Source organism: Rattus norvegicus, chromosome 13 (genome assembly GCF_021556685.1).
Source record: "Rattus norvegicus strain SHRSP/BbbUtx chromosome 13, alternate assembly SHRSP_T2T, whole genome shotgun sequence".
NCBI classification, from domain to species: Eukaryota; Metazoa; Chordata; class Mammalia; order Rodentia; family Muridae; genus Rattus; species Rattus norvegicus.
In genome coordinates this window covers 22,142,959-22,156,273 of record NC_141546.1, presented here as the reverse complement: position 1 = coordinate 22,156,273, position 13,315 = coordinate 22,142,959, and the positions used below count along the sequence as shown (strand labels likewise).

The 13,315-nt window shown below is 36.8% G+C and overlaps 1 protein-coding gene across 33 annotated transcripts in view; it reads right to left on the bottom strand.

The window, feature by feature from the left end:
- Relch (RAB11 binding and LisH domain, coiled-coil and HEAT repeat containing) overlaps window positions 1-13,315 on the bottom strand; it is a 94,968-nt gene that overhangs the window by 21,751 nt on the left and 59,902 nt on the right. For 12 of the 33 annotated variants that reach the window (XR_015635244.1, XR_015635240.1, XR_015635257.1 and 9 more), the window contains 5 exon segments: window positions 12,278-12,425; window positions 6,921-7,077; window positions 6,254-6,377; window positions 4,669-4,717; window positions 2,228-2,307 (listed from right to left, as the gene is read on the bottom strand). Coding sequence is in view for 15 of the 33 variants with exons in the window: in NM_001134546.1 (NP_001128018.1) it covers window positions 2,228-2,307; window positions 4,669-4,717; window positions 6,254-6,377; window positions 6,921-7,077; window positions 12,278-12,425 (558 nt within the window). In the remaining 18 variants the exon portion in view is untranslated. 33 annotated transcript variants of the gene reach the window in all.

Genomic DNA, 13,315 nt, shown 5'->3' with positions numbered 1-13,315 from the left:
AAGTCTTGGGCATTTCCTGATTAATGATTCATGAGAAGGTCCAGCCCAGATGGGGAATGTTGTCCCTAAACAGGTGGTTTCGGGCTGCATAAGGCCACAGATGGCGAGCCTCTAAAGAGGACTCCTCCATGCTCTTCGCTTCATTTCTGCCTTGGTTTCCCTCAAAGATAGACGGTGACTGGGACATGTAAGTCAAATAAACCCTTTCTTCCCAAAGTTGTTTTTGGCATAGCCTTTAATCACAACAGCAGAAAGTAACAAACTAAGTTACCACTGAAGTCAAAACAGAGTAAATATAATTTTTAGAAACAAATTGGAAATCTAAAAGAATACAGTGAAATAAGGGCTAAAAATAGACTTCCAAATGAGCATAGATTCTTTTGAGATTTTTAATTTAACAGTAGGGGTTGGGGATTTAGCTCAGTGGTAGAGCGCTTGCCTAGGAAGCGCAAGGCCCTGGGTTCGGTCCCCAGCTCCGAAAAAAAAGAACCCCCCCCCAAAAAAAGTGTTAAATTAACAGTAATTATTTCCCATTTTAAAACTATCAAATCAAATAATATTGCTTTATATATGTGAGAAGCTGTATGTGTCTAGTACATGGTGGGCAAGTACTCTAGCACTGAGCTACATGCCTAGCCCTCAAGACAGTTTGTGTTTCCTAATACAACTGTAGGTTGTGCTTTATCCTAACACAAATAGCATTTAGCAGGAAGAACCATTAACTGCTGGTGTGGATTTTCTGAAAAGAGCAACCTGGGCAATCTCTGATTGCTACTTGAGTTTATTAAATGCTCTGTGATAGAACACTCTTATCATTTTGTATATTAAAATATATTTAGATTTCAGAGTCACTCCAGGGATAGGTCCTATTTATAAGAGCATTAAGTATGTTTTAAAGTCCTACTATATACTATATTTTGCATCTGGTAACTTTTCAGGCATTAAAATCAAAACTGTAAAGTTAAAAAGAGTGAGAAAACATTGATATCAGATTTGATACTATATTGACTCAACTTCCACATTAAATGGAGAAGAGAATAGTATCATACTATTGTTTACAGCGCTGTTTGGACTTAACATAACTTCAGGAATACTAGAGACTGTCAATGCTATGTGACTAAAAATACCGTAGAAAGAAATTTACTTGAATTATTGTATTATGACATCATAGAAATTCATTTAGAAAAACTTTAAGGAATACTGTGCTACTTCTAACTAAACCAGGTATCTGGTGTACAACAGTGAGCTTTAACAATAGGACACCTCTTGAATATGCGGTGAAGAAGGGGTAAGAAATACTAAGTGATGCTTGTAGAATTCAAGGGGCAAAGAAACGAGTTATCTGTGGGTAAGCAACTTAGGAAGTCAGAGAAAATATGCTTTTCCTTCTTATGTTCCACTTGCTAATATACCAAGACATGGATCACGACATTTACTTCAAGTAACAGCGAGTTCAGTGTGGCAGTCTCTTGTCGAACAGAAGCAATGAACCACAACTCCTAACATCATCACCAGTTTAGTTCCCTTTTCCTGAATCTGGGCTGGGCTTGTGACTTATTTATACTAAGCTCTGCCAATTCTGAGACTAACTCTTAGCCTAGCACCTTCTACTTTCATTCCACTCATGTTTTTGAATCACCAGGTCAGGTAATGGGAGATAGAGGTCCTGTCACCTAGGTGGTGAAGCTCAGTCACCCTTGCCAAAGCTCCACCAACAGAACAGCTTATGCAGCATAAATGACCAGGGCAAGAGCAGCGAAAGTCAGATAAACTCTGTGCTGATTGCAGAATCATTGCAAAATCATAAACTAATACAACAGTTTGAAACTGCTATAAAGTCCTGTCTTGGGGGTAGTTTAAGATAGAGAGGTAATTAAGAAAAATAAAGTATTACTAAAGGGTACCTTGGTAAAAACAAGTTTCTACTGTATTTTCTAATTTGGTTTGTTTATTTATTTATGGAAAAGGTCATGAAACACAAAGAAATTATGCTAAGTAAATATAATTTAATGTTAAATATTTGTTAAATTGATACTTAATTTGGAAACTTATTCAAATATGCACATTACAAAGCATTTACTGAAAAAAATGAGTAAAACTTTTGTTTGTTTTCTTCTGGGCAACGCTTTCACTTAAGCTAGAGGTTTTAGGTTGACTTCAGCAAGCAAACATCAGGTACTGTCTAAGGAGAAATCACCTTTACTGGAGAGGAACACTCTTCTCTTACCTGAATATAACACGTGAGGACTCCTGTTGCATAAATGGGGACAGTAGCTTTAGTGAGGACCCCATTTCCTGCTGAGGAATCTAAAATTATTAAAATATTTTTAAAAGTTCTAGTATACTTTAAATGTAAAGACAAAAGCAAAAATCACAATTGTATTTAAAAGTACAACTACTTACAAGATTCTTTTGGGAAGCATTTTGGTAAAGACACATTCTGTGCTGTTAACCACAACTTAATACTTTGGAAGTGGCATTAGCACACTAATAGAACTAATAGTTCTAATAGATGTAAAAGGAATTTAATAGACAAACTGGGATCTTACCCTCGTATTTCTAGAATAAAAAACCAAAACTTTTCTTTAAGAGTCTCTCAAGCACCCCCAGAGCCAGGTCTTGGTAAACCTGTAAGCTTTCAGGTTGTAGCATTTTGTAAAACATAAAGGCACTCAACTCAAAGTAGCACCCAGATATACATATGTTAGTCTGGTTTGGCTTGGGGATTCTAGTTCCCAGAGGCCCCTACTGCATCTACTGTAGGTTTTTGGCCAGACAGCACCCTGATAATGTTCACAGAGAAGGAGGAATTAAGACTACATTAATGAAGAGGAAGAAAAGCAAATATCCCAACCACAACTGTCTGACATGACCACTCTCTAAGAGTCTTGTCTACAAAGATTAAGATAAAGTGAGACCTACAAAAAAAACCTTCCACAGATGACAATGAGGTAAATTATAGTTCACTTACTGATTATTAGACACTTGTTTTGACTGGTTAGTTTCTATGTTCTTCAAATTTTTTGATGTTATTACTGTACCTCTACTTTTATAGTTAATTTGTTTTCAGAGCCATACATAAAGAAACTGAATTGAAAATATACATTTAACAATTAGATGTGATTTCAACAACAAAACAGGTTTCACATTAGCCATCATTTAAAGTTTATTTTGCTGGTAAAGCAAACCTTTCCATGGGATGATACTGATGTGAGCTGAACATGATGGTGGTAATAGAGAGTGAAATCTGTGCTGGAGTAAGTGGTGTTTAGTGATACTGACTTTAAAAATGGGGTTAATGATAATTTTCTTTCCAAACAATTAACTATGCCCAGCTAATTATTGATTTTAAAAGCTGTCAACTCTTAATAACTGACTTTTTCCTCACCAATTCATCATCAGAATTAGTAGCCAACTCAAGAATCAACAATTAGGCATGCCAAATATCAACTCTTTAAAAAAACTACTAAAAGTAACTGCACTAGCTGGTTGGTTCTGTGTGACATCTTGACACAAGTTAGAGTCATCAGAGAGAAAAGAGCTTCAGTTAAGGAAATGTCTCCAGGAGATCCAGCTGTAAGGAATTTTCTCAATTAGTGATCAATGGGAGATGGCTCAGCCCATGGTGGGTGGTGCCTTCCCTGGGCTGGTGGTCCTGGGTTCTATAAAAAAACCAGCTGAGCAAGTCATGTGAAGCAAGCCAGTAAGCAATATCCCCCCATGACCTCTACCTCAGCTACTGCCTCAAGGATCCTGCCCTGTCTGAGTTCTTGCCTGACTTCCTTTAATGATGAACAGCACTAGAGAAGTGTAAACCAAATAATCCCTTTTTTCCCAACTGCTTTTTGGTCATGGTGATTGGTTGCAGCAATAGGAACCCCAACTAAGACAGTAAGTTTTGAGAAATATGCCTTAAACCTGCTTCCTTCAAAACAAAATAATAAAAACCCTGTACCAAATGTCACTGACATTTTTATTCATTCTTCAACTATTTCTAAGGATATCAGAAATGTAATCACATTAAGGTAAGATTTTTGACAAAGAATTGCCTATGTGTTCAAGATCAAATGAAGTTGTTATGTACTTCATTTAATACTTTTTATAATTTATTCTTAGAATTGAAAAAATCCACAGGGCTACAAGAAGTATACAGAATCATTTCCTTAGGCTGGTGACCCTAGCCTCGCATGATGCTGTACCTGCACTGTCTAAGACAGCCGGGTGAAAATGATCACACAGACCTAGAGTGTCTTTACCTTGTCTGTTTCATTAAAAAACCCTTCCATATCCTTCATTACTTTCCATTGTTATTTTATGATATTTCCACTTTTATTTATTAATACTGTTTCTTTTGTAAGATGAAGAATTTTAAGCACACCATGGTACACTCTAAGGATTAAGCACCTAGTTTGAGAATCTTGGCCTAAGGAAGGTTTGGGCACAAAGTAGTTATTTCAAGTTAAACTGAGGAAGAATGAATTCTGCCCGTGGGGAAGGTAGCTGACAAGGTCCAGAGGGATGACAAGAGCTTCATGATACACACTTTCCTTTTCAATTACTCTTCCTAATGTGTATCATTTTCAGATACTGAATAGAGTAACCGAACATAGTATTTTTCCTGAATAAAAAGGCTCAATTGTTTTTTAAAGTAATAATGAACATACTTACCAATGTTTTCTTCAGAGAGTCTTAAAATCTCCTGGAACTGGGGTTTTACCTAAGTAACGCAAAGGAAAGACCTATGGATTAATCAGTGAGAAAAAAATATATACTTATTACTGATACAGGTATTTATTTTGCTTTATAGGCAAGTGAAATGGTCAGAAATATATTTAATTAACAGGACCTTTAAGGATAAAAATCAATTCAGATCAGGAGGCATTTTCAGAATAGCCTTTGATTTCTTTTCTTAAAAAAATTTCAATATGATTTTTAGGTACTTAAAATTACAGTCTCCTAAAAACTAAATTTAGTGACCTAAAAGCTCACTTGCATACTATTACATGATTAAATATATTATATTACCATAATATGATTAGGATTATTGGAAAAAGCATCCGGCTATATTTAAAAGGAAATTCCCCTTATTTAGGATTTTCATGGTTAGCACACTCATAGTCCATAATCAATCCCTCCAAGAAAGAAATCCTTCTTCAGCATCTTAAGGTAAAACAAATGCTCATTTCAGGTTTTTAAATGGAAACATCATAGATTTCAAACTACAAAAGACAATTCTGCAGTGTTCAGTGCTTAAATGAGTCCTCCGTGGTTTTCTGAAGCCGTACAGCTAGCATTTTACTTAGGCACTGTTGAGCAATTTCCAGTGACAACAGTAACAAACAAACTGGGGAAGAGAGGAAAGATTTTGCTGTCTCTATGTTAAGATCCAGTGTTTGCTTTCTTGTCGGCATCTCAGTCATTTTAATTCATACATTTAATGTGGACTGAGAGGAAGAAAACTGGGAAAAGATTAATCTGCAGAATCATAGAACTAAGACTGAATCTCTTTATTTGGAAAACTGCTAATAATTATTTAACTGACTAAAGGTCACAGAACTTAGTAGCTAATACTATAAAGGAAGTATGAATTCTGTTGAGTCTATTGCGGAATACTTTTCTGCTTTAAATATTGCAGTAATACAGAGTCAATAGTAAGGAGCAGAAACTTAGTGTTTACTATTTGAGTATCTTGATGAAAACCATATTAAAAGAAAAACATTAAAACTCTTTAAAAATTAGTTCTCTAAGTAACTAACCTAGCAATAAACTATAAGACAAATAGATTAACAGAAGGAATTAGATACAAGTGACCTCAAATTTTAAGATGTGAAACAATAAACATTATAGGGCACAGTGACAAACCACGCCCTGGTAATGAATGAGACTATGCTGCTTTTAAGAAGTGGTACCTTGGGAGCAAATTTTATAAAAAACAAAAAACAAAAAAAACCTTCAGGTTTTTATCAAGTGCTAAGCAGACAATTGTTTCCAAAATCTGTTCTATGTGGCAAAAAACAATCACTACTCAAATGATTGGGTTCTTTCCTCAGGTGATGGAAAAGCCTTTTCTGGGGCAAATCTCCTAACGGGATCTCAGTACACTGAAAGATGAGGCTAAATATACTACTAAAATTTAACTTCCTAACAGATAGAGAGATAGATAGTGTTATCATTTACTTTGTTAAATTAAAGCATTATCATGTTACGATTCTGTCTCTTGAATACAAGAAAACAATGTAATACAAGTATTTACCTTAGTGTTTGTAAAAATTTTGCCAAATGTCCGGCAAAGGCGCCAGAAAAATCTGGAGAACTCATGAACACAGGCAGTTGAGGTTACATTTATTTTTCCTACTATTTCTATAAGCTGTGGCAACCTGAATGTGAAGGGAGAGAAGAACAGGAGGGGCACATGTAAATGACTGTCTCCATGATAGTGCCTGCAATAGTACAGATCCAAAAGCCTTCCCTATGCTCTCTGTAAGCAAAGGAGGCTTTCAGACCCTTTGAAACAGCATTAGGAATGGACTCATCTAGATCAATTCTTCAAATATCAGTCTGAACTGCGTGTGAAGTTAATGATATTCAAAATCATGGATTTGATACATCACAAAACCTTGGCTTACACAGCATTCATTTTAGACTCAAAACTAATAAATTAGGATACTGTTTAAAGTCCATTGCTTCTACTATGGCTCCAGGCAGCAGATCAGTCCTGCTACACTAAAGATGCAGTTTCCTCACACATTACATACTTGGTGGGAATTAAGTACTGCCTTTCAAGCTCTGCTACTGAAGATGCCAATTTATGTTTCCTAAATTAAATCTATTTTATAAACTTTCTATCTGTCTCAAGCCTAAATATGAGCTAATTTCCACTGAGCTAATTTAATAAAATGGACCCAGAGGTGGCAACTTACAACTGATTGACAACCCAGAGTAAACTTTCCCAGCCTGTTGTACCCTCGTGTTCCAGTTGGTAATCATAAAGTTGTAGCAGCACTGCCAATTGCTCGCGACTTCCAATAATAGTAGAGACATCTTGCAGAGGTGACATAGGCCGAGGGAACCTAGTCACTGTAAATAACAAACCAAAATAAACCAACAGGAAAGAGTAGTTTGAGCACTTAGCTATTCTGTCCAAACAAAATAAGGCCCTCAGTCTAATACTTAATTAACACATTGTAATCCTTAAATCTCAAACATTAAGGAGATTTTGAGATCCCCACACTTAATAAATAAATGCTTTAATGAAAGTTCATTAGTGAAAATTATGTTTATGTAGGTTAAATTAAAATTGGTTCAAAGACTCCAATAGAAAACGTGGATTTAGTTTAAAAAAAACCACATATAATAATTCTATCATACTGTTTATTCAAATGAAATAATCTATAAAATAAAAGATATCCTTTTAAGACTAATGATGTAAAATATTAAAATCTCAGCTGAACAAACTTTTTTGTAGTTAATTTTCAAAATTAAATGTTTTATTTAAAAAAACTTCAGTCTGTTTAAGTTGATGTAAAAGTATTAAAGCCAGTGACAGTAAGTTAAAGCAAAATCTATACAGTTACTGTAACCAAGGTCCCATTCTATAAATTTTAAAAAATCTAAAGGAAAACTGAAAAGAACTCACGTTTAAATCATGTAACTAAAATATAAATACATGTAAATATTAGTATATTTAAAAAGGTTAAGCATATTAATAAAGCCTATAATCATTGTGGATCATAATCAGATTTCTTTCTTAAATTATACTTTAATTTTGCCTGTGTCTGTGTGTTTGGGGGGGTGGTACACATGTGCTACAATATGTACAGTGGTCAGAGGACAGTTTATAAAAGCAGGTTTTCTCTTTCTACCACATGGGTACTAGAGATTAAACTAAGGTGGTCAAGCTTAGTGGCAAGAATCTTTACCCACTGAGCCATCTTGATAGCCCAGGATTTCATGGTATTATGGAATATTTACATGACTATTAATTGAATCATGTATAATAGTAAGTTCATTAACTGTAGGATATAAAATTCTAGATAACAGCAAACATACCCAAAAGACACAAAAAGGTACAATATTTGCTTAAAATATTTTAACGATATTAGGTTTCACAAATTTTAAAAATGCGCCAAGCTAGAGTGTGCCACCATGGTGCCCAGTATTAGAACCAGGGACCTTCCCCCTGGTCCTTCTTTCTTTTTGCCTTTAGACACCAGCAGAAACTCGGACTTTGGCCAGTGGGCCAGGCTAGCACCAGGGAGTCCTGAAGTTGAGCTGGGGTTTCATTTTCTTTTGGCTTTTCCCATCTTAGCTCCCCAGTCTCTTCTTCTTCATGGCCATCTATAGGTTGAAGCTTGGGTTTTATTGTTTTGTTTTGTTTTTTTGTTTGTCTGTTTTTTACAATTACCTCATGATGATGATAGAATTAAAGTGAACCGCACAGACCCAGGGTGACTGTTGTACACAGTGCAGACTCTAACCCCAGAGGATGCTCAGAGTGGCAGCACCAGAGATGGCAGGTGCCACCCTGGCTCTAGTCATGTCTGTTGCTGCTCTTGCAGCCCCTGGCTTCCACACTTAGCAGAATGAATTGCAGTCCAGAGGCTTCAGAGGGGTGCTGAGGTCCACTGTGCTGGAGCCAGAGCTGGCTGCTGGCTGCGAGGCTGCTGGGTTATATTTTGTGCTTTATTTTATTAAAATTTTCTATCCTTTTTCTCTTCATTTTGATGGACACAACCTCAAGATGCCCATGTCTGCCAAGAGGCACACAGGTAAGGCCCAGCCAGAACCCTTATGTCAGCAGGGCTTACTCCTTCTCAATCCACAGGGAAGTCTGGAAGGGCTGACTCTACTTTTGTTCTGTTTTGTTCCCAACCCCCGTCTCCCCTACCCTTTTAACCACTGGTTCCATGGTGAAAGGCAGAAGCAGCTGTGACAGGGCTGCCTTCTGCTCAGGAGATTGGTTGCTGTCATTTCCCCATCCAGCCCTGGTCTCCCTTGACACAATAAACCCTTATTCTGTGACCACTGCCCTCTGCAGACATGCCCTGCCTCCTACTAATAAAGGCTCATTTAATTTTGGGGGGAAAAATGCTAGCATTCAACAATATATTAAATGTAGAGCATGGTCATGGTTGCTATGTGAATTCTATTTGTACTCACAATATACAAAGACAGAAACACAGGTAACATCACGACCTGGATTTCTGCTTCAATTCTCACTAGCCTTGCTCAGCAACAGGAAATCTGGATAATGAGGGGTACCTATGTTTAAACTTCTACATCACATCAAAGCATATCTGATACAATTGCAACCAGGGTTCTATCACACTGGGCACAATCCAATATACTATGATGGAATAAATGCTTTTATTTCAAAATTATTGACACAGATTAGAAAATAATGTAATAATGAGAATTAAAGAAGATGGATTGAGACTGACTATAAAAAGAGTGAGACTCTTTTTAAAGTCTAAGTCCAACAGAAACAAAATGATGACAGGAAATAGGCAATCAATCAGGTGGATAACTTAGCTATAGAGAAGACATAAGAAAGTCTGAGTGGGTGGGCATGGGCATTAATTCTTTTAATTACAGCACAGGAAGGCAGAGACAGGCCTCTTTCTGAGCTAGAGGCCAGCCTGGTCTACAGAGTGAGTTCCAGGGCAGCCAAGGCTACACAGGGAAACTCTGTCTCAAAAAACAAGAGAAACAACAACAAAAAAATACAATGTCTCAGGAACCTTAAAATTTTTGTCTACTTAACAATTGTTTTAAAAAATTGAAATCTATCATGCAAGAATACATAGATTCTCAGAATACCATTTTAATAAGATGGTAAAACAACAGCATTTATCAGCATATAGAATAACAGCCACTGTGAATCTCTGAAGGTTAGTTTTAAAATGTCAGGCAGCGCTTCCTTGTTCATGAGTACACCACAAGTACCCAAAATCCTTGCAAGTGACTGATATAAACTTTGGTTAACATTATGAAATAACTGGCAATAAAAAACTTGTATCTATCATCCTTTTATAAAAACACAAATCTTTAGACATAGTAAATTATACCGTAAGTTGTACATAGGTATATACCAAGATATAAACATAGATAAGTAGATACCCCCTAAAAGATGATATAGTCAGTTTTCACTTATAATAAACCTAACACTAAAATTAAGGATACAACTATAATATTAAATTTAAAGCTGGGTGTAGTAGCATACACCTTTTACCCAGCACTTCAGAGGCAGAGGCATAGAAAAACCCTATATCAACTATGACCATCACCACCTCCACAAGCCAAAGAGGTACAAGGACAGTTACTAAAAACAAACAAAGGTTATTGTTGGCATAAGAAAGAGTGTAGTAGGCTGGCCTTATTCTGCTTGTACTGTAAATGCTAATTTGCATCCCCCCTCCCAGACTGGTTGCCAACCAGAGACAAGAGAGTCCCACATATGAGGCTGAGTGGCCCTGCCCCAGGTTATTTCTGATTGGTAAATAGACACCAATAGCTAATAGCTGGGCAGAAGAGGCACAGAGATGGAGGTGGGGTTTAGGTTTTGTGGGTTTGGGGTCTAGTAGTACTATGAGGAGAGAGAAGAGTGATTGAGGAGGAAGGGGAAGCTGACATGGCATAGGTGAGCCATAAGAACATGGTCCTGAGGGCTGGCTCACTGCAGTTACTTGAGCAGCCCAGATAAAACATAGTAATAAGCTGAGGTTATCCATAGAAAAGTAGATTCTAATAGCATAGAGGTTAGGTAGCTGCCCAGCTCTTGTGTTGCTTAAGGTTTATTGTAATTATAAAGGTTTGTGTGTCTTTCATCTGGGAACTAAAAATAGCTAAGGTGGGGTAGAGACCTGAGGGTGGGAATTAAACCCTTTCTACCACAGCAAAGACAATGACAAAAAGTAGTAGTTACATAAGGAATATGTTATGTATATGTATTTCGACAAGGAAATAAGTGAACAGCAACAATTGGCACTCAAGAAGTATTTGTTAAACACATTAAGAATGATGATAAATATTATAGGGTGACCTAGTCTCTCTGCACCTCTCCAAAGTCTTCTGCTTGGAAATAGGACTGCTACAGGTATGTTTAGACAAAGTGAGCTCACACAGAGGGTGGGTGGGTAGCCTTCTGTCTAAGGCAGTTCTTACAGGGTCCTTACTCTTAAATACCTTCTGTCCCAGAACTACAGGATAACACATTTCTGTTGTTTAAGATACTTAGTCAGAGATACTTTGTTGAAACAACATCAGCAAACTAACACAGTCAACTAGGAAGAGGAAGGGAAATTAGGTCAAGAGGTATATTTGTGCCCTGTGTGAATTATAAAGTGACTAGCTATGAATTCTTAAGAGTTCTCAACTTATAAAGTTTGAAAATTATCTTTAATACAAGGATTCTTTATCAGAAGCCAGTAAGACACACAGAGAACTTCACAAACCTGAAAATGCTACAAAAGTATTTCATACTCAGGAACAGCGCTTGTTCCTAGGTGTACTGCAGTGTGGCTGCCAATCACCTTGTTACACATTAAAGGTCATTTACTGGTTACTGTGAGGGTGACTTGATTTTTTTTTTTTCTTTCTTTCTACCCAATCCCAGTCCTGGGGACTGAATATAGTATCCCTGCTCGTGTACTGGGCAAGCATTCTATCAATCAGCCTGGCTTCATGAGTTTCTTAAGATAAGTCGTTTGCTTTCTTTGGGGGAGGAGGAAGAGAAAATCTTAACCACATGCTTGTTTCTGTCTACTATGAAAGGAAATTTTATTTATTATTAAAAATTATAATAGTATTTACCTTACCCTTCTGAAAATAAAAAGGCGAGGGAAGAAAAAAAGTAGAAATGGCAAACTTCACACACTAGCACTAGTTACTATTAAGTGAGCCTTTTCATTGACTCAGAGATTTCTATCCCAGTTTCCCAACAAAGTCTCTTACAACTGCCAGCCTGCACTACTGTGAGGCCCTGCCTCAACAAATCCCCAAAACCTCCCATACGACCAACCAATAACAAAGGCAAAGCAAAGCAAAGCAAGCAACCCACCCCCTACTACCTAATGGATAATAGAAGCACAAATATTACAAAATAATTTCAAATGACTTATCCATAAAAGATCAAACTATAACATTTATCTGAAGCACTCTCTGAAAACAAGGTTCTATAAGTTATACATACTGACATATAATGATTAGAATCAAAAGCCACTCTGGGAAGCTAAACTGTTAATATTCTACGCCTTCCTGCAAGAACCCCGTCCAGTACCTTCAATGTGTGGTACTTCACCATGCAGTTTGGCTTTGCTGGAGAAAGGTGCATTCTGTAGCACTAATGCAAAGAGAGATGGGATCAAGGACTGCAAGGCAGAAAGATACATGTGGAGCTTGTGTTCGTCCAGCCCGTGCTCTCCGTCCTGAAACATAAGGGTTGGGAGCTGATCTTAGGCTCTTGAAATCACACTGCAAGTTGGATGTGTGATTCCCTTTCTATGGCGAATACCCATTTAAGGGCCTCTATATCAGATACCAGATGCATATTCACTTAACAGAAATGTCAATGAAAATTGTTGTGAAGCAAATAGGCACTGTAGACATACCAGAATCTTTAATATAAAACACTCAGGGCATACAGTCATTTCCAGCAGTTTTTCTGGGGAGTGTCTTGTCATTTGAAATTCTTGTATACTAGAGTGAGCCACAGAAGTCACAGTAAGTATGGCACTGCTAATTCTGTAGAATCATTTGTTTTCTCTACTTCCTAAGTTCTTTCAGACACTTGGTACCATCTGTATTTGCAAGTACTATAAAACAATTAAAAGTACTATTAAATAAAACATAGAAGGAGCTTAAAAGGGAAAGAGATGACAGAGAAAGAATTGATACAGCACCCAGAAGCCAAATCCTGTAATGAAAACTCCAAACCAGAAGATTAAGATTAGAGATGAAGGCAGTTGTTGCATTCATATCTACTTGAGATGTCATTGCTATATTAGGAAATAACTGTGCTAGAACCTAAGAGATAGGACTGACCCACAGTTAAGCTTTAAATCAGTTAATTTCTATACAGAAACACTAAGCAGAACCCTGGAGACACTTAGCAGCAATGTGGTATTATACCATAGCAAAGTAACAAGAAACAAGTATAAGAAACAAGGCCTGGTTAATTATCCAATAGAAAGAATGCAAAACTTGTTAAAAAAAAAATCTCTACATTTTCTGACCAACCCACGGTCAGGCTTCAAGTGCCCACTGTGAAGTTTAGAAAGTTTTAAGATTTAAGCCAATACACATATACATATGAGAT